Source organism: Neophocaena asiaeorientalis, unplaced genomic scaffold, assembly GCF_003031525.2.
Source record: "Neophocaena asiaeorientalis asiaeorientalis breed wild unplaced genomic scaffold, Neophocaena_asiaeorientalis_V1.1 scaffold504, whole genome shotgun sequence".
In the NCBI taxonomy this organism is placed as follows: domain Eukaryota; kingdom Metazoa; phylum Chordata; class Mammalia; order Artiodactyla; family Phocoenidae; genus Neophocaena; species Neophocaena asiaeorientalis.
In genome coordinates this window covers 2,446,905-2,474,518 of record NW_020174438.1, presented here as the reverse complement: position 1 = coordinate 2,474,518, position 27,614 = coordinate 2,446,905, and the positions used below count along the sequence as shown (strand labels likewise).

At 45.3% G+C, this 27,614-nt stretch overlaps 1 protein-coding gene across 1 annotated transcript in view; it reads left to right on the top strand.

Moving 5' to 3' along the window:
* Positions 1 to 27,614, top strand: part of PARVA (parvin alpha) — a 176,280-nt gene that overhangs the window by 131,782 nt on the left and 16,884 nt on the right. Inside the window, exons 7-12 of the mRNA XM_024757131.1 lie at positions 4,651 to 4,766; positions 8,764 to 8,826; positions 14,318 to 14,343; positions 14,681 to 14,708; positions 15,933 to 16,052; positions 16,775 to 16,847. Of these exons, the coding sequence (XP_024612899.1) occupies positions 4,651 to 4,766; positions 8,764 to 8,826; positions 14,318 to 14,343; positions 14,681 to 14,708; positions 15,933 to 16,052; positions 16,775 to 16,847 (426 nt within the window). The remainder of the gene's footprint in view (positions 1 to 4,650; positions 4,767 to 8,763; positions 8,827 to 14,317; positions 14,344 to 14,680; positions 14,709 to 15,932; positions 16,053 to 16,774; positions 16,848 to 27,614) is intronic.

Here is a 27,614-nt window from a genome sequence, read left to right as displayed (position 1 = left end):
TCAGGCAGCAGTGGTTTCTGTGATAAGGAATGCAGCAGGTGCAACTCCAGGGCAGGCTCCAACACCTCCTCTCTCGGTTATCTTCCCTGGCTGTTTCTGGGGACATCATATCATCTTTCCGCTCAGGAAAAGGGTGGCAGAGACAGCTGCTGAGTTCCCAAGGTCCTTGATCCAGGGTTTTAGGGAGTTCTTCCTTTTCTATTTTTTGTTTTATTAGCAACAATAATTTTCATTATTGAAAACTTAGAAAATACAGATCAATTAAAAGAGATTTAAATAACATCTAATGAATTTATGTTGCTTGTATGCCTTGTACTAATCTAAACATTTTACATATTTTGAATCTTGCAATCTTCATTCAACCATCTGAGGTAAGAACTTTACTGTCCCCATTTTACAGATGGGAAAGTCAAGGCATAGAGAGGTTAAGAAACAGTGAGTGTAAGCTTCCTGAGGGCAAGGATTTTTGTCTCTTTACTGCTGTATCCCTAAAACCTGGAAAAGTGACTGGCAATATTAAGCACAATACTATTTGCTAAAGAAGTGTCATTGTCCAAGGTCACACGGGGTTGGGGGAAGTGGGGAGTGGTGGAGCCAGGAATGAGACCCAGAGAGTCTGGCTGCAGAGCCTGTGTACTAAGCCCACACATACTGCCCTCATGAGCTGCCTATCAGATACAGGCATTGTCAGCCTTATGGTGTGTTCCTTCAGGTCGTGTGTGTATGTGTGTGTGTGTGTGTGTGTGTGTGTGTGTGTGTGTGTGTAAGTGTAAGAAATAAATATATCAGTAAATGAATAAAATATGTGTATATACTTATATATATAATATATTTTATTTTTACAAAGATGGTATCAACCTGTATATATTATTTAGAAGATGTATAGCTTTACAGATCATCCTTCTATATGTCACTTTTAATATTCTATGACATAGATTGGGTATATTATAATTTGCTTAACTAATGAAAGATTTTAAGATTTTTTCCCATTTTTTCACTAATATCAATACAGCCTGATGAGTTCTTTCTGCTCATAGACATAATTACTTCTTAAGGATGAATACCTAGGAGTGGTAGTTTAGGGCCAAAGAATATGTACATTTTAAGGTCCTATCCATATTGTCAAATTTCCTCCCCCCAAATTGTACCAGTTTCTGTTTCCACCACAATTCAAGTTTGGGGGACTGCTTCTAACTCAACAGCTCCTTTGAAATGGTCTCCCAGCACTGGAGTGACCCTCTTGGCACAGTGACTGCAGGGCCCAGTTTATACAGCGGAGTCTTGGCTTCTCAATCCTGCTGTCATTCTGCATATTTTCATCCTGACTGGAGTGCAGGAGCACAGTGGCCCTGGGTTCTGCCTGGCCTCAGGGAGAAGACTCCCAGGAGATGTGCTGAGAGACGGCAATGATGAGAGTGCCCAGACATGCAGAGGTAGTTAGAAGTTTTCTTAATTGAAAAGATAACATGTCTTTATTCGAAAAAAACATTTGAAACAGGAAAAAAAATCTTTCAACTATAGCATAACTTTTTTTTTTTTAACTTTCCAAGTCTTGGCCACAAGTACGTTTGTGTGTGTGTGTGTGTGTGTGTGTGTGTGTGTGTGTGCGTGCGTGCATATTTGTGTATGTATGTGCATGTATATTTATATGTATATATGTATATATATATACAAATATGTGTATTTATATATGCATAAATCCATGAAAGTATATATTTACATTATTTCTAGTTCTCTTTGACATTATATTATTAATATTTATAGCTACATCGTCTTAATGATTTTCAGTGCATGCAAACTATTTCATTATGTGAATGCACCATAATTTATTAAAGCAGTGACTATTAAACCATGCTTGGCCCAACCTAGGGATTTGCAAGGAAAAACTCAGGCATCATTGAGGAGAAGAGAAGCAGCTGTGGGCGGGCTGTAGTTAGGACAAAGGGACCAGAGCAGTTGCACTGTTTTTTATCAGGTTTGCCTAATGGTTTTTAGAACAAAGGATTTCTCTGCTTAATTTTTAAAAATTTGAAAACCATCGTCTTTCATTTGGATATATGTGTTTCAGATTTTTTTAAGGATAATATATTACACAATAATTAACATCTTTTTCTTTTCCATTATGGTTTATTACAGGATATCAAATATAGTTCCCTGTGCTATACAGTAGGACTTTGTTGTTTATCCATTCTATATATAATAATTTGCATATGCTAATCCAAAACTCCCAATCCATCCCTCCCCCACCCACCCTCCCCCTTGGCAACCACAAGTCTGTTCTCTAAGTCTGTGAGTCTGTTTCTGTTTCGTAGATAAGTTCATTTGTGTCATATTTTAGATACCACATATAAGTAATATCGTATGGTATTCATCTTTCTCTTTCTGACTTCACTTAGTATGATAATCTCTAGGTCCAGCCATGTTGCTGCAAATGGCATTATTTCATTCTTTTTTATGGATGAGTAGTATTCCATTTTGTGTGTGTGTGTGTGTGTGTGTGTATGTACACACACACACACACACACACATTATATCTTCTTTATCCATTCATCTATTGATACGCATTTAGGTTGTTTCTGTCTTGACTATTGTAAATAGTGCTGCTATGAATATAGGGGTGCATGTATCTTTTCAAATTATAGTTTTATCCGGATATATGCCCAGGAATGGGATTGCAGGATCATATGCGCACTCCATATTTAGGTTTTTGAGGAACCTCCATACTGTTCTCCATAGTGACAGCACCAATTTACATTCCCACCAATGGTGTAGGAGGGTTCCCTTTTCTCTACACCCTCTCCAGCATTTATTAATTAACAACTTTTTATACATAGCATGTATGTCTGTGAGAGAGAGATAGAGAAAGAAACTGTGTAATTATTTCTCTTGAAAAAATACCCAGGAGGACAGAGCACTCATTGAAAGAGTCTAACATCTGTATGGTGCCTACAACATAGCCCTACTTTGCTTACGAAGACAGTCAAGGTAACATACAGTGTCCCCAGTGTGTGAGAACAACCTTTCTTACCACTGCTTTTCCAGCATTATGTTTTGTCATTAAAGGGGAGAGGTAGCAAATATCCTTACAACCCTCAATGATGGGACTGATGCAGTGGCAGTTCTGACCAGAAGAGCAAACCCGGTTTTTGCCTCTGTCCATCATGTCAGTGGGTCAGTCCATGCCAGGTGCCTTTTTTGAGGCTATAACTGTGGGTGATACTTATTTGGCAAAGCCCAAAATCCCAGAAGTAAACACTTCTGTAAGGCTACGAGTTAGGAGCAGCTCATCTGCTATTTGATGGTGGCATTGAGCTGCTGTTCATAGTCAGTGGAAAAACTTCTTTGAAGCAGCAGTGATAACAGGAAACTCTAGTGAGTCCCCAAGGATTGTCTGGATCAGTTCCTTTTCTTGGTGATTTCTCAAAGCTTCTGTTAGAGTGCATTCATTCATCCCAGGGCAGACAGAATGACACCCTAATAATGGGCCCAGTTCATGCTAACTACACAAAATGGACAATTTTTTGCTCTTTCCTTAAATGCCCCCTGTAATGAGAGCCATAACGCTGGTAGGACTGTGAAGGCAGGTAAAGTATCTGGGGACTCTTCCCTTTTATGAAAGAAAGGGGAGAAAGTTGACATTAATTGCCTAGATGCCAGGTACTTTCTCATAAGTGATAATAGAAAATATCAATCATTCCTAGGCATTGCCATGTACTAGGAGCTTTGCCAACATTATGTCTGGAAATTCTTACTACCCATATTTCTGCATAGGTACTGTTATCCCCATGTGTGAGGTTGAACAGACTGAAGCTCAGGGACCTTAAGTGGCCTACCTAAGGTCATATACTCAGTAAATAAATGGTAGAGTTGTCAAGTCAGAACTCAAGCTCCCGTTGGCCAACACTGTGTGTGCCTGTTACATCACAGTCTTTTTCTCCTCTCATCTACTGAGAAAACTACAACTCAGTAGTTGCCCAGCCTTCTCCAGCATGAATGACCTAACATCTGGCACACAGCTTAGCTATAGAAGCCACCTGGGTCATGAACATGCCCTCCCAGCTATTGCCCAGAGGGCATTGCCTGCACTGACTATATATGGCACTCAAGAGAGCAACAAAGTCCCTTAGATGTCTCTCATTGCCTTCCTCCAGGTGTCTTAAAGCCCTGAACAAAGGAAGGGATCCAGTGTCCTGACTCAGTGTCCATTGATTGAGGGCCTGCTTTGTGTAGAGCCTTGGGACAAGGGTAGTGGTGATAACCTACAGAGTTCACAGTCAGATGGGAAGGGAGAGGGGGTTCAGCAGACATGGTTATCAGCACAGAGTGCACAAGAACATGGGGGTGGCAGAGGGCTGACCAGAACTCAGAATTCAGCTGTTGTCAGTGTCCCGATGGGAACCTTGGATTAGAGTGGAGAAGCACAACTTTGCCGTCCAGCAATAACATGATCTAAGAAGCAGATCCACGGGACCTGGCTGAGAACCGAGGGGTCCCAGGGTGAGGCCCGTGATGACCAAGCGTGTCCCCTGACCCATAGGGGTGGGATGAAAGGGGCATTGGGTGTGGTACTGCTACACTCTGGAGATCTGTGTATATCTGCCGAGAACCTAGAAGAAGATTCTCTAATTTATAAATCATCTTTTATTTCAGCTGTTCATGCCAAGAGCCTGGTAGCCATCTTGCATCTGCTGGTTGCTCTGTCCCAGTATTTCCGGGCACCAATCCGACTCCCAGATCATGTTTCCATCCAAGTGGTTGTGGTCCAGGTAAGTTAGAAACCACTAAAAACATCTGCACCCTTAAAGGGGTGCAGGGGCTAAGCTCCTGTGAGAGCCAAGGCACACTGGGTAGCTTGCTAGAAGGAACGCTGAATGAATGCTGAGTGTGTCTGGGTGTACCATATGCTGGGAGGCATGTGAGTGAGCTTTCTGATGCATGTGGGCTTATCCCTGATATGTGTGCAAAGGGTGGAAGAGCGTGTGCTTCTGTCTGGGACAGGCTTGTGTGGGACGTGTGCCTGGGGTTTACATGCTTTCCTCGGGAGAGTGCCTGTGTAATGTATATCTGAGAGTGTGTTGTATGTATTTGTGTGTGGGATTGCTGGGTCATATGGTAGTTCTATTTGTAGTTTTTTGAGGAACCTCCATACTGTTCTCCATACTAGCTGTACCAATTCACATTCCCACCAGCAGTGCAGGTCTGTGTAGTAGGATTGGGAGGCTGTATCCCTGTGTGTGTGTGTGTGTCCTGCCAGACAGCGAGAATTTTTTTTTTTTTTTTTTTTTAAATAATGCAGCCTCATGCTCCAGTGTCTACAGTATGGAGCCCCAGAAGTGGGATCATGGGGTCATAGGCCTGTGGATTTTAAATGTTGGTAGAGTTGTCGATTGTTTGGGCTGCCTTATTTATTTATTTATTTATTTATGGCTGCACTGGGTCCTCATTGCTGCGCGTGGGCTTTCTCTAGTTGCGGCAAGCGGGGGCTATTCTTCATTGCAGTGCATGGGCTTCTCACTGCAGTGGCTTCTCTTTCTGCAGAGCACGGGCTGTAGAGCGCAGGCTCAGTAGTTGTGGTCAACAGGCTTAGTTGCTCCGTGGCATGTGGGATCTTCCAGGACCAGGGCTCAAACCCATGTCCCCTGCATTGGCAGGCGGATTCTTAACCACTGCGCCACCAGGGAAGCCCGAGACTCGTTTTTTGGTTAAACAAACAATGCACAGTTATTGAGAAGAAGCAAGTATCTGTGCATGTGTACATGTGTGTATTTGAGAGAGACCCTGACAGGCCGTGCCTGTGTTGAGGGCACTGCCGATTTTCACCTGCCCAGAGAAGCATAAGTCATTTTTTCCAGATTGTTGGATGGAATTTCCATTCACACATGGCTGTGTGATTTCCACAATGAGGGGATGCTCTCTCCCTGTGACTATCTCATTCTGCTCCTAACCCCATTAGATACTCAAATTCAATTTTATTTTCCAACTTTACGCCCGTGAGCAAAAGGTCGTCATTTTGTTGGCTTCTGTTCTTTTCCAAATAAACATGCTACAAGGGAGAACGTCCCTTATGAGCAGCTCCCTGGCTATCCAAGGTTATCCAGGGTTCTGTCTGGCAACTCTGCCACCCCTTGGTGAGGAAGAGCCCGGAGGGCAGGTAGGCTTTGCCTGAGAGGAGAGGCCAGGCCAGGCCAGCTTCCAGGACAGAAGGGCTGAGCTTTCAGGGATCAGAAGTGAATGGGGGAGGGGAGGAGGACATGGGGGTGCTGCTCAGCCAATGCCCTAATGAAAAAGTATTTCTTCCAGCACCTGGGTACTTAACTTGCTAAACGTCAAGGGGGTATAATAGGAAGATGACACCTTGGCCCTGCCTGCCCAGAGACAGGACTATACATAAGCTGCAGAGAGGGCTATCAGAAGCCCCTTGTCAATGCAAACGCGTGTGGTTCCGACACTAAGTGCAGCTGACTGAAAGAGACTAATTGGCTTCATTTATTGGGCTGTCAACCATGTCAGGCATGGTGCTAAGCATTTTATGAATATGTGGCCAGCCCAGAGCATCCTGGTACATGCATCTTCCTAGTGAATGCAGGCCATCTCTATTGTGTCATTTATTAACAACCAATAAAGTGTGAATCCATTATATTTTTTAAATATTTTTTAAAACTATGATTCAGGATTTGCAAGGGTTGGGGGGGAAACAGTGGTCACTGGAAGCCCATGTCTCATGCCTTATTTTGAGCTCAATTATAGGCCATCAGAGGGCTGTTGCTGGTTTAATTTCCACTGCAGGTAGTTTTGTTAGCGTGAGGGAGGAAGGAGGAGGCATTACATAAAATGGCATCAAGGTAGGTCAGGGTTTATGGGGTGTTTTGCGTTATCAAGTTAAACAGGCACAGAAGCAAGACTCAGAATTGGCTGTAAGACACTGACTGAACTACAGAGAGAGTTCTTTAGGGAACAGTGGATCGAAATGAATCAGGACGCTGTGTGAGGTGTCATTGAACCCGGATTTCTTTTCCATTCTGTGTACCAGCATTTAATTCTGCATGTAGTCGAAGATGAGGTTTGATGTCTGTGAACAGCCTCGCAAGATAAGGACACAGATTCCATTAGCCCTGTGTGAAAATTTTACATATGTTGAAGCTGAATTTGGAAAACGTCCTGGTTTATCCACACTAGATCTTTTTTCAATGGTATTTTAATGTTTTTCTTCATTTTTTGCTTTGATAGTTCATTCTTCTTAATCTAATCCAGATACACTCATGGCCTTTATCCAGCTCTACCTTTCCTTCTGTAAAAGTATTTTGCAAGGACGCTAGTTTCTGTGGCTATTGGGAATGTGAAGGAAAGGTTGTGGAAGTTCGGGCAGGAGGGTTGAGAAGGCAGATTTCAGCTGAAACACTAATGCTTGGAGGATCCCTCTTGACACATCTCAGTCTTTGTGGAAGATGGATTTGCTCTGACAGCCTCTTGCCCTGTCCAGACTGCCTTCCAAACGTCTGGTAACTGATTGTGTAGGAACGTGATAAATGCATCTCCCTCCTCACCCCCATCAGAAGGCCTTCCTGAACGCCAGCACTCCTTCATCGGTTCCCACGCCCACACAGTGAGGTTTAAACTCCAGACCAGCACTCAACTGACCAAGGGCAGCCACTGTCCCTCCAAACGGCCTCCTGAACACGCCTGTGCTCTCCTATTCTGCCTTTTTGCTCCGGCCATTCCTCCCACTGAAGAGGTCTCTCCTCTGTGTCCAGCCAAATCCTAGCTGTCCGCTAAGTTCCAGCTCAAGAACCCCTCCCCCTGGAAGGTGTCCCTGACCCTCTCAGCCGAACGTACTTGTTCCTGTCCTGCACTCAGCACTTCCTCTCTGCAAGGGGCCACCATGTAATTAATTATCCATGACACGTTTGAGAGGGAAAGGGGATCCTACTCTAATAATCGAGCTGGACCAGGAGGACTGTCTGGGGAAAACTGTTCTTGCATACCTGTTCATCTACGCCATTTTACTCTAAGTTCCTTAAGGTCCAAAACTATGTCATATGTTCCACAGTGTTTGCTAAGTCCAACACAGTGGCTTGTACAGAGAAGGCACTGATTAATGAAACAGAGAAGAAAGAGAATGAATTGATGGGAAGGGGTAGACAGATGATGGATGGATGCATGGGTGGATGGATGGGCAGATGGGTGGGTGGATGGCTGGATGTGTTTGGGTGGGCGGATGGGTGGGTGGATGGACCTCCAAAGTGCCTACGCTTTTCTCAGAGAGTAAGCTAGTCACCCAAGGACTATACTACTTACTTAAAAGCTCCTCTAGTTAAACGTTTTTTGAAAACTCTCCCTCGGAATTCTCCAAGTTGACCTCAGTTCTTCCACCCCAGCCGCCCCAGTTAAATGTGTTTCTCCGCTTCCCTCCGTGGCCCCAGCTGGAGGGCAGACACACCCTGGCCCTCATTTCCATTTGGTTTACTGTGGATTTCTCCAGGAGGCAAACAGTGTGCTTCCAGCAGAATGTCTTCCAATAAAGAAAGAAAAGATTCACCATCCAAGAAACAGCCGACTTGTTTGGAAAAAACACTAATTGCACTTAAGTATGAATGGTACAGTCCAGTCCCAGGAAATCAGGAGCCTCATTTCACTTCTAGCAGTATCTCGTCTCTGGATCCATTTCTTAAACGCCAGTAACTTTCTAAGTATCAGGAATGCTAATCAGTTTTTTGTATTTTTCTAATGCATATTTCTCTCTCTTCCTCCCACCCCCGTTTTCAGAAACGAGAAGGAATCCTCCAGTCTCGGCAAATCCAAGAGGAAATAACTGGTAACACAGAGTATGTCAACAGCATTGTTGCCAGCGATTCTGTAATGGAACACAGATGTTTCTCCGAAATTCATCCATTTGCTGATATTTAGTTTTCATTTATTGGGATTGCAAGAGGGATTAGACTTCAGCCAATGATTATAGTTTAGCCTTTTCCGTGCATTCAAAACATGCCTCTCAATGCTTAAGGTACAAACTTGGGTGGGGAAGTGGGGAGAGGGAATTAACTGTGATTGAAAAATTCTAATTTTGTGGCACTCCAGGAAAGAGTGTGCCCGAAAAAGCCAACCAGCATGAAATCATCATGCCATAAACATGGGGTTGAATTTAAATTGTTAACCTTCAAAAGGACATTTTTCTTCCTTTTCTGAATCTGCTTTATATGGTCACATGCCATGACCCAGAAAGCCCCTCTCTACCTTAGGGTGGTGGATTGTTTGGGGTTTCTTTTTTGTTTGTTTTTTTTTTTCATTTACATTAAGAAATTGGAATATCAGAACATGTAAGAGTTTTGTCATGGGAAAGAGAAGTTTTGTTCTCAAGCAGAAAGAGCAGGACGGTCGGTGTGAGTGGGTCTGAGATCCCTGGGCAGGCTTGAGCCCTGGCCGCACGCAAAACCGGGCAAAATTTATTCGTATCATCTCCTGCTCCCCTAACTCTCCTCTATATTCCTTTGAACAAGAAGAGCAACTGGAAAGAGCAGGGGCACATGAAGCAATGATTACACCTTCTAAAACCCCACACCCCAAAGGTGGAGGAGGAAACTGTCCTTGGTCTACCTGGCTTGAACTCCACGTTCATCATTCTTCCCAGTACACTACCCACAAGTCATTGTTTAATAGGTGACAGATGTATAGTTGGAATAAACCAACATAATAAGAACCAAAAACGTATTGAGAAAAAAATGTATTGAGCATTTAGTATATAGTAGAAATTATGCTAAAATCTTTCTATATATTAAATCATTTAATGCTCACAACATCTGATTGAGTTGTTTACCATTTTATCCTCATTTTAAGGATAAGTGACCTGAAACCCAGAGAGGTTCGGTAGCTTGCCCAAAGTCACACAGCAAGCAAATGGCTTTGTAAGATTTAAAACTAAGTAGTCTGACCCTAATGCTCGTGCTCCTAATACTTTGCTGCTTCACTCTATGAGCATGGTTCCAGTTCCTGCCCTCTTTGAGAAAACCTATTCTAGGTCAATGGCAGGTGCAGCTTGGGTGGGTATCACAGGATGGACAGGAGAGAGCCCAACCTGACCTCCCCAAGCCGATGCCCTCAGCAACTTGGGCAGTGAAATGCCACATTGAGATGGTACCTGAGCTCTGCTCCTAAAACATGGTTGGGAATCCTGAATCTCTGAGTCCAATATTCTTTCTCAACTGTAAGCAATAATGTGAGTTTATTTAAGGCAAGAAATAGTCCTTTATGCATCACTTATACCAGGCTTTATGCAAACACCAGTAAATCTATAAAGCAGAGGGGGAAAATAGGTGGTAATGTGGTAAAGACCACCCATAGTTGGAGACTTAGTACAGAATAAAATGCCAAGGAAGGAAGCTTGGGGGGATCTGCCACCAAGGGTGAGGAGAGAAAAGTCACACTGCTTTCTTTTTCCTTTTCCCGCAGGGCTCTTTCTGGAAGGCATGGTGAGTTGCATAAGAGTGTCCTCTGTCGCTGCTGACTGCCAATGGGATCTAGTTAATTCTGTAGCAGCTGGGAAGAACAGGCACTCAGCTTGATTCCTGCATGTGTGTCTGTGCCAACCTGGTGACAGGGCCAGTCGGTAGGGAGGGTCAGCGCACTGGTGGGAAGAGGAAAAGTAACCACAGCTGCAGTCCTCTTGCAAGTAACAAGACCACTGACGCTGCTGGGCTTCTGGATGGGTCCTAGGCATTTGCAGGGAAGTCTTGCTCTAAGCATATTGTGGAAGTAAAGCAAGAGGTGTACGTATGCGCTCGGGACTGTACCCTCTCGCCACTCTGTCCAGCCCTTGTCGAAGGTGCCTTTTTCCTCATCACACCTCCTTCCTCTCTGGTTTCCCAGAACTTTGGGTGTGTTTATAAGGTCTGTGAATGTCCAAGATCACAATCACCATTCTGGCCGTCTCAGATTTACTCATCAAGAGTAGGAGAGGCTGGTGGCGCAGTGTAAAAAAAAAAAAAAAAAAAGAGTAGGAAAGGCAGCCCAGGACCACGAACCCTCCCAGCCCCGGTTCCTCTTAGAGATTTCTCATTCCCAGTCACAGATCCCTCCGCTATTTCACCTCTCAGATCAGAGGACCAGGGGGGCTATAGCAAGAAAAATCCCTGCAGGGAGAATGGCTTCGCTATTTTCTATGATTCTGTATTTACTGTGGATAATATATTGAAATATTCCAATCATTCTATTATTTATTTTATTTATTTATTATTTTTGGCTGCGTTGGGTCTTGGTTCCGTGGGCTTTCTGTAGTTGCCGCGAGGCATGTGGAACCCATGTCCCCTGCATTGGCAGGCGGATTCTTAACCACTGCGCCACCAGGGAAGCCCCCAATCATTCTAATAATAATTCAGATCAGCAGATACTTCAGAGTTTACAGAGAATGTACTTTCTTGTCTTTCATCCTCATAACCCACCTAGGGGAGGTTCATGTTCAGTGGGCCTTTTTTCTATTATTATTTTTGGCTGCGTTTTGGCATGCGGGATGCTAGTTCCCTGACCAGGAATCGAACCTGTGCCCTCCGCAATGGAAGCGCAGGGTGTTAACCACTGGCCTGCCAGGGAAGTACCCAGTGGGCATTTTATGGAAGAGGAAAGTGAGGCTAAAAGGATTGAAGTGACCTGATCCCTCAAGAGGGGGAGCTCCCCTTCTGTCCTGGGGCTCTGTACCTCCCAATCCGCTTATCTGCCCTCTGCCAGGAAGTATGTCTTGGGCACGCTGGTTTTGAAAATTAGGGAGTGATTTGATATTTGGATGACATTCTGCTTCCAAAAAGCTTCAGAAACACTTTAGAATCATGACTAAGTCATGATATCAAAGAATACAAATAGTAAAGAGAAATGACCGGTTCCAAGTCAGACTGCCCACCAGAGCTCCTGAACCCCAGCTCAAAGAGGGCTGATGTCGAGGGTGGATACACACACACCTACATCTACACAGAGAGAAAAAGGCCCCTAAGATAAGAATCAACCCCAAATCTCTGCCCAAACCCAGTTTCCCAGCACAGTCTCATATCCCAAAGAATTCCCACCTGGAGCTGCCCATGTGGCCTGTAGAGGCTCGTGGCTGGGACCTGGGTTGGCATCAGCTCTGGGCCCTACTTTACATTTTCCTTGAGAGGGGGAGAGGGAGGGAGGGAGGGAGGGAGGGGAGGGAGATGTAGGAAAACATTAGGAAAACCCACCCCCTGCAGTTTGCAAGCTTCCCGAAACTGGTGTCATCACCAGACCACCACAAACACAGAGCTTTCCTGCTTGATGTCCGTTTTACCTGTCTTGTTTTCACTGGATGCCTTATCCAGTCCCTTCTCCCATTGGGATGACAGCATCTCTTGGGGGTTTCTGAGGCTACGGTCCCGTGTCTCCACACCCACACTGAACCCCACCATCCCTGCTCCTCACACAGACCTCCCTCTGTCTCCCTGGCACCGGTACCTGCACCTAGGGGGACTGGAAGGAGGGACCCAAGGCGGTCATTTCTCCTCTGGCCCCCTGAGCCCGGCTAGGACACTCCACCTGTCACTCTGCCCTCTTAGCACTCCCTGCTCCTTGCACAGTTCTGGACCTGGCTATTGGAATTGCACAGTGCATGGGACTGCCAGTCCTGGGGGCCATCCTTCCCTGTGGACTCAAGGAGTTTCGCAAGAGCCTTATAGGCTGCTCAGCCTCACTCCGCTCGGCACAGGGATCCCGGGCCCGAGATCTTGGCTGGGTCTCGTCCTGTGTCATCATGGTTGAGTCACAGGGGCGGCTTCCAGGGTGAGAGTCTTCATCTCAATGTCTGGCTTGTGCTTTTCTTCTAGACGCTCATTACTTTCGTGAACAAGCACCTGAATAAATTGAACCTGGAGGTCACGGAACTGGAAACCCAGGTGGGTGATGGCCCCATGTGCAGGGTGGGGGACAAGGCCCCGCTGGACAGCCACTGTTCCCATTGCCCCAGCCACATTGCCGGGAGGGCTTTCCACCCTGATCCTGGAGCTTTTCTGGGGAAGGGAGAGGGGATTCTCTCTCTCTTCCCTCAGAGGGGTGAACTGCATGGAATTTCTCTGAATTCTTTCCAGTATTTTATTTTGAAAAGTTGCAAGAATATTATCATGAATCCCCATGTACTCTTCACGCACATATACCAATTGTTAACATTTGGCCATATTTGGGTTTTTTTCTCTCTCGCCACCCCTAAATACCTCAGAATCACAATATAGTAATCAAATTCAGGCAGTTTTAACATCAATACAATATGTTAATCTATTTAGGTTAAACCATATGAAATCACTGATATGTGACTACTCTTGACCGTGTCACATGCTTCAGAGAAATACAGTTGTCCTCATATTCTCACCTGATGCATTTAGCGGTCATGTCTCTTTAGTTTCTTTTTAATAGAGAACAAATCCTCAGCCTCTCATTGCATAACATTGACATTTTTGAAGAGTGTGGGCCATTTAGTTCATAGAATGCCTCTGTTTTTCTCCCTCATGATTAGAACCAGGTTATGCATGTTCAGGAACAGTACCATGGAGGCAATGCTGTGTTCTTCTCAGGCCTTTTTTTTTTTTTAATATATATATTTTTTTGGCTGTGTTGGGTCTTCCTTGCGGTGCACGGGCTTCTCACTGCAGTGGCTTCTCTTGTTATGGAGCACAGGCTCTAGGCGCATGGGCTTCAGTAGTTGTGGCTCGCGGGCTCTAGAGCTCAGGTTCAGTAGTTGTGGCGGATGGGCTTAGTTGCTCCATGGCATGTGGCATCTTCCCGGACCAGGGATCAAACCCGTGTCCCTTGCATTGGCAGGTGGATTCTTAACCACTGTGCTACCAGGGAAGTCCCTTCTCAGGCACTTTTCTCCATCAGCTCTGTTCCTGGTGGTGGTAACTTTGACCACTTGGCTAAGTGGGCATCCCCCAGATTTCCCTACCGTAAAGCTCCTCCCCCCTACCCCCCGCTTTATAATTAATAACTAATCTGTATTAGGTATAATCTTTATACCGTGTAATGTATCCTGTTTCCCAACCTCTTTTCATTCGCAATGAACTTCTAAAGTGCGGTTTTCTTTTGAACACAGGGGCGCCTCCTATTATTTTTAAAGGCAATGCCCGGGTCTGTGACTGAGATCTGCCTGGGTGTGTCTGGACTCTGGAGGCAGCTTCATATGCTCTTCAGGAGATAGGGAACGTGCTGCAGAAGCAATGATTCCTGGAGAGGGCTGGAATGAGCTCTCCCTTCCCCATGGGCAGGGAAGGGGTCTCTGCCGATCATATCTGGTGTCTATCTGCGAGTTTTACCACCAAGTCATTGGAACCAGCAGTCAGGGAGGTGGGAACAGTCTAGGTCAGTGGTACTCACAGCTGTGACTAACCCTGACCCTAACCCAGGGTGCTCCCCTGAGTTGACAGATTAGTTTCTTTCATTCTCAACCCATTCCAGCCACAGCCAGAATTAGGCCTAGTTAACTAGTTCCATGGGCGGGCCGTGATTTTGACACGGTTGCTGGGGTCTATTTCCCATTGTCCACCCTGGGGTGGCCTGGGATGAGTCATGCTCAGGCCCTACCAGCCAGATGGATGGAAACAGGGAGGAAGCTGCTTCTAGGTCAAGTTCATACTCCAGGTTGTTTGCCCATAACCAAGGTTGAGTCACAGGCCCACCAATCAGTCACCCAGCAGAGCTCAGACACTGGGCCCAGCCCAGACAGAATACTAATTCCGTCTAGGATTTTTGAAGTTTCCTAAGATGATTCCAAGAACTTTGACCTCTTGTGAACTCTAGTGACTGTTGTTTATACAAATATTTGATGGCCCTGCCTCCTTTGCAAGGTTCTAGAATATCAGATATGCCCCTGACCTCTGTAACTTTGCTCAGGCCATTCTCCATACCCAGAATACCTACTCCTTTCAAATTTCCCCCATCCCACAGGTGCCGGGACCAGCTCTAAGCCTCTTGCCATGGCCCTGAGCACACAGTTGTGCTTTATCAGCAAGAGCCAGTACATTGTGTCTAACTGCTTTGTTGTTTTCCCGGATAGAAATAGCAGTAGTTAGTACGTGTTAAGTGTTGCCTACACACCAAGCAGTGTTCTAGGCACCTTACACATATTTACTGGTTTAGGCCGCATGATAACCCTATGAATTAGATACTATATTATTATTGTCCCCATTTTACAGGTGAGAAAAATGAGGCACAGAGAAGCTCTGTAACTTGCTCAAGTCACTCAGTTAATAAGTGGTAGAGCTAGAGGCCAGCTCCAGAGCACACGTTCCTAACAGCTATACGATGCTGCCTCTCAAGCAGTAATAAGGCGAGGGTGAGAGGGGAGAATGCCCAGGCCGGTGTGACACTAGATCTTTCCCTGTTCATAAAGCAGAAGTAGCCCTAGTAGCCTCACGCTGTTGGCCTTGGACATCCCCTTTCCCTCCTCCCTCTGCCCTCCCTAGCTAACTCCAGCTCATCCCTCATGTCTCCACCCAGGCAGCGCCTGCTCCAGAAGCCTTCCCTGTTGCCTTCAGTGGGACGAGTGACCTTCGTCAGTCTCATGCAGGCCAGCATGCTTCCCTCCATCAGAGCAGCGGCTGCATTTCCTCCACAACAGTCTCGCCACTGTACCATGAGTTCCTCCAGGGCAGGGGCCACACCTGACCCACCTCTGTGGTCCCTGTGCCAGATCAGGGCTTGGTACATAGTCAGTACTCAATAAATACTGGACCAATTGAGATCAGGACCATGGGCTTGTGGCTTCTGTGCTGGACCAGCCAGACATGGGGCAGGCCTGCTGCTGAGCAGACCTTCCTGCCTTGGGTTACTGCCCCTCACCCACTGCCAGCAGCCTGCCTGGGGATATAGCCTTTGCGGGGGTCAACACGGAAGCTGATGTGCCCCTGGAAGGGCCTGGGCTGGGGCGCTCAGGGACCCAGTGGCTTCACCTGTCTCTCTCCCTCCAGTTTGCAGATGGGGTGTACCTGGTGCTGCTCATGGGGCTCCTGGAGGGCTACTTCGTGCCCCTGCACAGCTTCTTCCTGACCCCGGACAGCTTTGAACAGAAGGTTAGGGGAGGTGACATCACGGGAGGCCCGAGCCCACATGCCCGACCCGTCTGCCCACACCTCTGCTGAGGCCATCTTGGGAAAGGGCGGCAGCTTCCCCTCTGCCCAGAGTCTTCAGTGGTTGGATGGGGGGCTCATTGTGAGGCACAGCTGAGCTGGGACGCAGCTACCTACAGGCCACTGAGCGTCCTGAACAGCTTTCCCTCTCCTGCACCTTGGTCCCCTAGCCGTATGCTCCTGCCTGGGGCCACAGCCCAGCCTCATCTCTCCCCAGAGGTGACAGGTGGCTGCAAGGCTGGTCAGACCTGAGGCCGGCACTTAGCCGATTTCTGATGCCTCCCCCAGGCTGCCCCAGCCCACCTGCTAGACAAGGGGCATTTGGTCCCAAGCAGAAACCCTTCTCTGCCTCTTGAACATGTCTTGCCGTCTGATCCTTTCAACTGTGGGCACTTATGTCCCTGAGTTTACAGTCCTGGCAGTGACGCAAGAACACAGTGAGACAGGGAGAGGATTTTTAACTCCTCTGGGAGCGCTTCACCAACAGCAGGCTGGGCCTGCCTCACGCTCCTCGTGGCCGGCCCAGTTTGGCAGCCTCATTTTAGCTCAGCCCCTGCCCCACTGGCTACAGTGCTGGTTCCTTCACTTTCCAGGGGCAGGTCACAGGGAGCCCCAAGGGTCCAGGGATGAGTGCAGCGCCTCATGCACTGCCGTTCTCTCTCCAGGTCTTGAACGTCTCCTTTGCCTTTGAGCTCATGCAAGACGGAGGATTGGAAAAGCCAAAACCACGGCCAGAAGGTACTTTGCTCTTCCCTGTGTTGGTGACAATAGGCGAGACCCTCCCCTGCACACAAGTTTTCAGGGCACAGAGCAAGGCTCATGTTTGATACCAGAGGGGAGACTATCTTTTCTGAAGCCTTCTTTGCCATTTGCAGGGGAAGGTGGGACAGGGTGCAGCTGCTTAGTCCTGGGCATCCTTTGCTAGCTGCAGATCACACGGCCTCAGGGCAAAAAAGCAGAACCTGAAATCCCACACATGGGGTCATAGGGATAAGGACCCATGCAGACATGTCACAGAGCGGAGGTGCTGCTGCAAGAACTGTCCTGGCCTGGTTTCCAGGTTCTTCTGTGCCTGGACAGGGTGCTGACCCGCCCAAGAACTATCTCCCAGGTAGGCAGGGGGAAGATACAGGGGTCATCACAGGCAGCTCTACTCGGAGAATAATTCCCTTTTCTGCCCTTTGCTTGCTCCAACTCTGCCCAAGGACAAGGTTTGATTTGTCAGGTTTAGGTTGCAAATGTTAAGGCTGAAAAAATACAAAAGGAGCAAAATGCTCCAGCAGCCCTCCCATGCTGGCGCTTGAAGCAATGTGTGCATTTGTAGGGGAAGATGGTAAGACTTGGGCTAAACTGGAAGGACCAGGTAGGACTTTTGTATTTATTTTTCTTTTTTCTTTTATATTGGAGTCTAGTTGATTAACAATGTTGTGTTAGTTTCAGGTGTACAGCAAAGTGATTCTGTTATACATATACATGTATCTATTCTTTTTCAAATTCTTTTCCCATTTAGGTTATTACAGAATATTGAGCAGAGTTCCCTATGCTATACAGTAGGTCCTTGTTTGGTATCTATTTTAAATATAGCAGTGTGTACATGTCAATCCCAATCTCCCAATCTATCCCTTCCCTCCACCCTTCCCCCTGGTAACCGTCAGTTCATTCTCTAAGTCTGTGGGTCTGTTTCTGTTTTGTAAATAAGTTCATTTGTATATTTTTTTTTTAGATTCCGCATATAAGCGATATCATATGATATTTGTCTTTCTCTGTCTGACTTACTTCACTTAGTATAGTCTCCAGGTCCATCCATGTTGCTGCAAATGGCATTATTTCATTCTTTTTAATGGCTGAGTAATATTCCATTGTATATACGTACCACATCTTCTTTATCCATTCATCTGTCGATGGACATTTAGGTTGCTTCCAGGTCTTGGCTATTGTAAACGGTGCTGCAGTGAACACTGGGGTGCATGTATCCTTTCGAACCATGTTTTTCTCCAGATACATGCCCAGGAGTGGGATTGCTGGATCATATGGTAGCACTATTTTTAGTTTCTTAAGGAACCTCTGTTTCTTAAGGAACACTGTTCTCCACAGTGTCTGTACCAAGTTACATTCCCACCAACAGTGTAGGAGGGTTCCCTTTTCTCCACACCCTCTCCAGCATTTATTGTTTGTAGACTTTTTGATGATGGCCATTCTGACTGGTATGAGGTGATATCTCATTGTAGTTTTGATTTGCATTTCTCTAATAATTAGCAATATTGAGCATCTTTTCATGTGCCTGTTGTTCATTTGTATGTCTTCTTTGTAGAAATGTCTATTTAGGTCTTGTGCCCATGTGTTGATTGTGTTGTTTGTTTGTTTTTTGATATTGAACCTCATGAGCTATTTGTAAATTTTAGAGATTAATCCCTTGTCGGTCACATCATTTGCAAATGTTCCCTCCCATTCTTTGTCTTTTCTTTGTCTTTTCGTTTTGCTTATGGTTTCTGTTTCTGTGCAAAAGCTTTTGAGTTTCATTAGGTCCCATTTGTTTATTTTTGTTTTTATTTCCATTACTCTAGGAGACAAATCAAAAAAGATATTGCTGCGATTTATGTCAAAGAGCATTCTGCCTATATTTTCCTCTAAGAGTTTTATAATATCCAGTCTTAAATTTAGATCTTTAGTCCATTTGGAGTTTATTTTTGTGTATGGTGTTAAGGAATGGTCTAATTTCATTTTTTTACATGTAGCTGTCCAGTTTTCCCAGCATCATTTATTGAAGAGATTGTCTTTTCTCCATTGTATAGTCTTGCCTCCTTTGTCATAGATTAATTAACCATAGGTGCATTGGTTTATTTCTGGGCTTTCTATCCTGTTCCATTGATCTGTATGTCTGTTTTTGTGTCAGTACCCCACTGTTTTGATGACTGTAGCTTTGTAGTAATAGTCTGAAGTTAGGGAGCCTGATAAATACATCATGCCACTCCCTTCTGGCCTGCAGAGTTTCTGCTGAGAAATCAGCTGATAACCTTATGGGAGTTCCCTTGTACATTATTTGCTGCTTTTCCCTTATTGCTTTTAATATTTTTTCTTTGTCTTTAATTTTTGTCAGTTTGATTACTATGTGTCTCAGTGTGTTCCTCCTTGGGTTTATCCTGCCTGGGACTCTGTGTGCTTCCTGGACTTGGATTACTGTTTCCCCTCCCTTGTTAGGGAAGTTTTCAGCTATTATCTCTTCAAATATTTTCTCAGGCCCTTTCTCTCTGTTTCTTCTCCTTCTGAGACCCCTATAATGTGAATGTTGCTGCATTTAATGTTGTCCTCATTCCTTTTCACTCTTTTTTCTTCATTCTGTTCCATGGCAGTGATTTCCACCATTCTGTCTTCCAGGTCACTTATCTGTTCTTCTGCCTCAGTTATTCTGCTATTGATTCCTTCTACTGTATTCTTTACTTCACTTACTGTAATGTTCAACTGTGTTTGTTCTTTAGTTCTTCTAGGTCTTTGTTAAACACTTCTTATATTGTCTCAATCTGTGCCACCATTCTTTTTCTGAGATCTTGGATCATCTTTACTATCATTACTCTGAATTCTTTTTCAGGTAGATTGTGTATCTCTACTTCACTAGTTATTCTTCTGGGGTTTTATCTTTTTCCTTCATCTGGACATATTCCCCTGCCCTCTCATTTTGTCTAACTTTCTGTTCTGCAGGATGCAGGGTTGTATTTCTTGCTTCTGCTGCCTGCCCCTGATGAATGAGGCTGTCTAAGAGGCTTCTGCAGGCTTGCTGGTGGGAAGCACTGGTACCTGCCCACTGGTGGGTGGAGCTGGGTCTTGTCCCTCTGGTGGGGAGGGCCGTGTAAGGGGGTGAGTTTATTGGTCAGCCATCTACTCAGGAAGACTTTAAGCCACCTGTCTGCTGATGGGTGGGGCTGTGTTCCCACCCTGTTGGTTGTTTGGCCTGAGTCGTCCCAGCACTGGAGCCTAGAGGCTGTTGGGTGGGGCCAGGTCTTGGTGAGAAAATGGTGTCCTCCAAGAGGGCTCACACCAATGAGTACTCCCCAGAACTGCCGCCACTAGTGTCCTTGTCCCCACAGTGAGCCACAGCCATTCCCCGCCTCCGCAGGAGCCCCTCCAATACTAGCAGGTAAGTCTGGCCCAGTCTCTTAATGTGGTCACTGCTTTTTACCCTGGGTCCTGGTGCACTCAAGACCCTGTGTGCACCCTCCAAGAGTGGAGTTTCTGTTTATCCCAGTCCTGTGGAATTCCTGTGATCAAACCCTGCTGGCCTTCAAAGCTAGAGTCCCTGGGGGCTGCTCCTCCTATTGCCAGATCCCCAGGGTGGGGAGCCTGATGTGAGGCTCAGAACTTTCATTCCTGTAGGAGAACCTCTGTTATATATTTTCCAGTTTGTGGGTCACCCACCCAGCATGTATGGGATTTGTTTTTATCATGATTACGCCCCTCTTACCATCTCATTGTGGCTTCTTCTTTGTCTTTGGCTGTAGGGTATCTTTTTTGGTATGTTCCAACATTTTTTTGTTGGTGGTTATTCAGCAGTTAGTTGTGATTTTGGTGTTTCCAGAAGAGGAGGTGAGCTCATGTCCTTCTACTCCTCCATCTTGTCTCCTCTCCCCCAGGGCTTTTGTATTTAGACATTAGGATAGAGGAGTAAGCATCCCAGACAGGATGGCCATGTGAGCAAATGTCCTGCCTGGGAAATGGGGAAGGGCTTAGCTTATGAGACAGCCAAGCATGTGGCTAAGCCATGACAGACCTTGGTCCAGGCCCTACCCCACCAGCCTTGGGCAACTTACTGGTCATAGTTTTCATGTCTATAAAAGTGGAAATCCTAGGGACATGCACATTATATGATTAAATGTGATGATGTCTGATGCACAGCACCTGACACCTAATAATGAGTATATAGCAGTTACCTATTTGGCTGGAATATTAAGAGTATGAATTGAATAATAGTTGATTACAGTGAAGCAAGTCCTGGAGGGACTTGATGCCAAGGCAGCAAGTTTGGACTTGATTCTGTAGGCAGTAGGAGTCATGGAAGTTTCTTGAGCAAGTGAGTGATGTAATCAGAGCTCTATTCCAGAGAGATGACTTGGAAGGCAGTGTGAAGAACAGATATTTAGATGTGGGGCACCATCAGCAGTACTGGGGAACCTAGGAGGAAAAAACAAGCTTGGGAGGGGAGATAAGAGTGTCAGCTTTGGAAACCTTGAGGTCGACACCTAGGCATTGGCACAAGCGGAACTGGAGTTCGGGTAGAAGATCAGGGCTGTGGTTGTATCACTGCAAGTCTTCCACTTGTTCCATTCTCTCTTGATGTATAACAGGAAAGCATGTAGAGAACCTGGAAGGGTTAGGGACAATATCTTGTGGGAATGCCTTTACTCATGAAGCTGGAGAAGAAAGCAGGAAGACTGGAGGCGAGAGGTCAATTGTGAAGACATTGGTTGGTCCCTGTCTCATGACTCTTTCCAGACCTCAGTAACTATCAGCTCTGGTCAACAAAAGCCAATCCCTTAGTGTCACTTATCATCACCTTGTTCTAAGCACCTGGTCACTGCCAGAGGAGGACCTCTAGCAAGGCTGCTGTCCCTCACAGGGTTGTCTCCCTGCAAGGCCACTATAGCCATGCTAATGCCTTTAGAAGTAGACCCTGAGTGTCCTGTGGCCAGCTGATAAGCACCCTGCTTCTGGGTAGGAGAGACATAGCAGGATAGTCCGGCCAGCATTTCTGTGTCTGTTTTCTTGAACTGCTTAATATGAAACTTCCTGGTTACAGATTGGAAGTACTTCTTCTGATACTTCAGTTTTCAAGCATTTATTTCCCTTAAGACAGTTTTCCCAATATCAATTAATTTATAGGGATATTTCAGTATATAGATGACATTTCTTGTATAAATATTAAACTGCTTACTATGAAATTTCCTGACCAATATGAATGGAAAAACACATCTGTTTTATTTGCTATTATACTGGGCACCATGCCCATGCTGAAAATTTCCACTGCGTAAAGGAGAATTGAAATGGTATTTTGTGAGACCATACTTGGTGAGAGGTATACCCCAGCATTCTTGTTTCTCTGCTTCTAACTGGGAGGTGAAATTCAGTAGTAAATGCTGCAGACTTTCAAAAGGGGCTAATCTGGGTAATTCTTTGAGGGTGGATGTGGCAGAGGCATTTTTCATGGCAAATGTTTTTAAGGTCAGGAAAATGCATCCTCTGCCATGCTGTTTGACACTCAAAGCTCTGTTATACCTTGAAATCCCCTGGAAACTTTGGGTTTCCATCTCAGATGACTTTTGCTGCCCAGGCTTCATAATCTTCTAGTACCCCAATTAGTGTAAGCCAAGTGTTAGCAGCAAGTTCATGGCCAGTGGAGCAGTTGACATATGGGCATGAAGCTGTGGGTTTCTATTTAGGGTATCATACCATGTGTCTTCAAATGCACATGCCTACCCTGTTATCATCATCCAAGTAGACTCATCATTGAGTATGGTTAAGACCCCAGCACAACAGACAGGTGGGGACTAGAAGAAACTTACTACAAGGCAGGAATGAAGTCTGCATGTAAGACAGCCAGCAGGCTGATGGAATATCTAAAATACAAGGAGTCAAATAGTTGGGACCAAGCTACTTAAAACAATGCTGAAAATCCAGGCAGGTGAAGGCAGCTTAGTTGTGGATGATCAATACTATCTGTGGAATGATTTGGTCAGTGGCTGGAAATATGGGAAATGGTTCAACTTCCCTTCCCCATTCCCTTAGGGATAGTGTACAGACCAGTGGCAAAAATTCTAAACTCTGATAATATCAAGTATTAACGAGGATGTACAAAAACTGCTGTTTCTGTTTGTCCTTATCAATACATTTAATATTTGTAATACCACTGTGGTATTAAATGCAGAATGATGGCCTGCCCCAAAATGTCCACATCCTAATCCCTGGGACCTGTTAATACCTTACATGGTAAAAGGGACTTTACAGATGTGATTAAGTTGAGGATCTTGAGCTGGAGAGATTACCTTGGATCATCTGGGTGGTTCCAGTGTAATCACAAGAGAGGAGGGAAGCAGAAGACTCATCAGAATGATGTAGCATGAGAAAGATTCAACCAGCCATTGATGGCTTTGAAGATGAAAGGGGGCCATGAGCCAAAGAATGCTAGTAGCCCCTAGAAGCTAGAAAAAGCAAGAAAACAGATTCTCCCCTAGTGTCTCCAGAAGCGAACACAACCCTGCTGATACCTTGATTTTATCCCAGTGAGACACATTTTGGACTCTGACCTTTAGAACTGTAAGATAATAAATTTGGATTGCCACCAAATTTGTGGTAATATGTTAAAGCAGCAATAGAAAGCTAATATACCCTATGACCAGCAATTCCACTCATAAGTATGCATGTCCATATACTAGGACCCTAGTCCAAAAATATCCATGATAGACTAAACTGGAGAGTGCATCCCCAGGGAACAAGCTAAATAAATTGGAGTATATTCATACCATGGATTATTACACAATGGCAACAATAAGAAAGAATGAACTTAGAAATCACGTGAGAGACTTCTAGTTACTGTAGCATGAAGAGGTCAGTGATTATCCTCTGCAAAAAAAGCAAGTGTAAAACTGGACAAAATAATCAAAAACAGGTATTTCAAGGCACTGAATATTTACCAGAAGTAGATAAAAGATTGAGAAGCATTCTTGAAAAATGACAGAATATACTAGAATAATTATACCTCAATAAAACAATAAATTATACCTCAATGAAATTGTTTAAAGGATGAATCCTATAAACATAATTTTGAGTAAAAAAAAATCACTAATATGCATAGTATGAGTATTTATATAAACTGTAAAAATAGGTAAAAGTACAGTCTGCTGTTTAAAGGCGCATATGTTGCTGGTGGAGCTATGAAGAAGAGCAAGGAGGTGATCACGATAAAAGTGAGGATTTTGGTCATCTTTGAAGGGTGAGAGAGGGTTGTGACCTGAATGCAGAGAGGAAGGGGGTGCTTCTAGGGTACTGACAATGTTCGTACCTGAGACATGGGTGGTGGTTACATGAGGGTTCCCTTAAAAGCATTTAAAACTGAACATATATACGTTGAATGTACTTTTCTGGATGCTTGTCATATGAAAAACTTTTAATATGTAAAGAATATGGCAAAATCACCAGATAGGGTAGCAGGCCACCACGAAAATGACCAATACCAAAGGATGGATTCTGTCTCAGTGGGGAATAGGGAGTAAACAGGAGAGTGAGAGTGAGACCGAGACTGAGGATAAGCTACATCCATTGGAGGTGGGATGGAGGCTGGAACATGATGGACATCTTGGGGGCTAGGCTTATCCTGAGTAGGCAGCCTGTGGCCACCCAACTTATTCCAGCCCCCACCAGCTGGTGGCACTGAGCCACCAGGTTTCTTCCCACCTTGGTCAGGGAACTCAAAGATGGGGATGGAGAGACTTCAGAGAGGGAGGGGCCTCAGACTGGAATGAGACAGGCTGGGGTAGCCCAAAGGGGTCCATGGAGGGCATGGCCACACAGGGCCATGTGCCCTTGTGTAAAGCCTGGGTTTCTGCATTAGCAGAGTTCCTCTCCCTCCTAGACTTCTGCATCTTTTAAAGAACCACAAACTCATTTCGGATGGTCCTCTGATGGACGGGAATTGTCACTAATGCCACTGAGTGAGAGGAGCAAACCTAGAGCCCTTTCCCCTTGACCAGAGGCCATTTTCTCCTCAGAGTGGTCTTGGGTCTGATTTGTCTCTTCCTTGGCCCCAGCCAGCCAGACAGCCTCTGCTCTGGCTGTCTATCCAGGTGCCCTACCATCCTGACTGCCTGCTCCCAGATAGGGACTCTGGGCCGGCACAGAGAAATGATCAGAGCAGTGCTAACTTGCTAATCACGTAATTTATTAGCCCAGGGTTTTAAAGAGGCTGTATATTGCAGGGAGTCACAGATCATTCCCAGGAACCCAAAGCTCTTCTCCTAGCTGAGATGGCCTACCCACTGGCCTACCCGGAACTACCTGTGTGGCTGTTGGTTTTCTTGAAAAGAACAGACAATAAGCAGTGTCTCTGACTGTAGTCCCCACCCCCCACTTCACCAGGCCCACCTCATGGTGATCACCTGTAGGAAGAAGCAACTCAGATTTGCCAAGGAGCAGGGCTTAATCTTTGTGAATGGTAACCCCCTGGAGTTGTGCAGTGCATAGACTTAACAGCTATACCTAACAGCTCTGCTACTAGGCAAAGATGGGAAAGTGGGAAGGAAACTACCATTTAGGGAGCCCTTCATATGTTCCAGGTGTTTTTCATAAAACCCAGTTTTACCAGTGAGAAAACTGATACTGAGACATTAAATGACTTTATGCCTTTAACCCATTGTAGTGAAGATGGACTTCAAACTTCAGTGGGCGTTAAAATTAAAACAGAGGAGACATATCAAGATGGCAGAGTAGAAGGATTCAGAGCTCACCTCCCCCCATGAACGCCAAAAATTAATCTACACGTGGAGTAATTTTCACTGAAAATTAACTGGAGATTGGCAGAAAGACTCTTGTACAACCAACACTGTAAGAAAGATCCACACAGAATCAGGAAGGAAGGGAAGAGAAGTAATCAGGGACCTGTGCCCCTGGGAGGGGACTCAGAAGAGGAGGGGGATTACATGGACAGAGATCTCCCTGGGGAGGGAGCAGTTTGAGCCACATATTGGGCACACCAGCCCTGAGGTCTAACACCAGATAGACGAGTTCCCTTAGGTTTGACAATCAGTGGGACTAATAGGAGGGCTGTAAGAAACCTAGACTCCTCATGAAGAGCACACACACACTTGCTAGCTCCCAAAACAAGCGGAGGAAGCAGATTAAAACTGCTTGGGCCTCTGACCGGTTTCCCACAACTGCTCCAGCCTGAGCGAAGTACACACTCCAGCCCCACTTGCTCCATGATGCTGCTCCACACTAAGACAAGGTCTGCTGTGGCCAAGGGGAGTGCTCAGTTGTGAGGGATGGAGCTGGCTCAGACATAGCATCTGAAAGGGGCAGGAGAACCCATTACTGGTGCTTATGGAGGCAGTGCATTAGAAGCAGTCTGAGACCCCAGCTAGGGCTGGGACTGCCATGGCCCACACACAGACCCACACTGAGTGCCCAATCCACTTCTCTGCTCTGAGATGAGGGTGCCAGTGATGGGAGGGGGAGAGTACACACTTAGGGGGCACAGAGCCAGTTCAGACCCTACCCTCAGGGCTTCTGCTTCAGCAACTTGGGACCCAAACTTGCTCCAAGTAAGGTGATATCAGCCACTGAGCAGAGCAGAAGGCCCAGCTCACACCTAGCTCTGGATCTAGCCCCTTCGTCTCCAGCCCCACCTCCTACCAATGTGATACCTGCCAGAACAGCATGGGGGAAGATGGGACTCATGCTCATGTCAGATCCAGGTCTCCCACCAAAGCCACTGGGCACATGCAGACTGTATAGGGTCACTCCCATACAAGGACACCCATTCAAGACCAGAGTAGGTAACTGTTTCACCTAATCTCATAGAGACAGAGAAAGTTAAGCAAAAGGAGAAGATAGAGGAATTTGTTTCAGTTGAAAGAACAAGAGAAAACCCCTGAAAAACAACCAATGAAATGGAAATACATAATTTATCAGATAAAGAGTTCAAAGTATTAGTAATAAGAATGCTAACTGGATTACTGAAAAAAATAGATTAATATGGTGAGAATTTTAATAAAGAACTAGAAAATATAAAGTACCCGTCAGAACTGAAGAATACAATAAATGAAATGAAAAACATGCTAGAAGGAATTAACAGCAGACTAGGTAATACAGAAGAACGTATAAGTGATCTGCAAGATAGAATAATGGAAATCACCCAGTCATAACAGCAAGAATAAAAAGAAATTAAAAAAAATAAGAACACTTTAAGGGACCTCTGGGACATCAAGCATGAAAAAAAAAAAATCAGATTATGGGGGGGTCCCAGATGGAGAAGAGGGAGAAAAGTGTCCAAAATGTATTTGATGAAATTATGGCTGAAAAATTCCTGAACCTGAAGAAGAAAACAGATATCCAGGTACAGGAAGCACAGAGGGTCCCAAACAAGATGAACCCAAACAGACCCACACCAAGACATATTATAATTAAAATGGCAAAAGTTAAAGAGAGAATTCCAAAGGCAGCAAGAAAGAAAACAGAGTAATATATATCAGGGAACACCCATAAGGCTATCAGCTGATTTTTCTGCAGAAACTTTGCAGGCGAAAAGGGAGTGGTATGCTATATTTAAAGTGCTGAAGGGGAAAAACCTGCAACCCAGGATACTCTACCCAGCAAAATTATAATTTAGAATTGAAGGAGAGATACAGAATTTCTCAGGCAAGCAAAACTAAAGAGTTCATCAATACTAATATGACCCTAAAACAAATGTTAAAGAGTCTTCTCTAAGTGGAAAATAGAAGGCTAATACAAGAAGTATCTATAGAA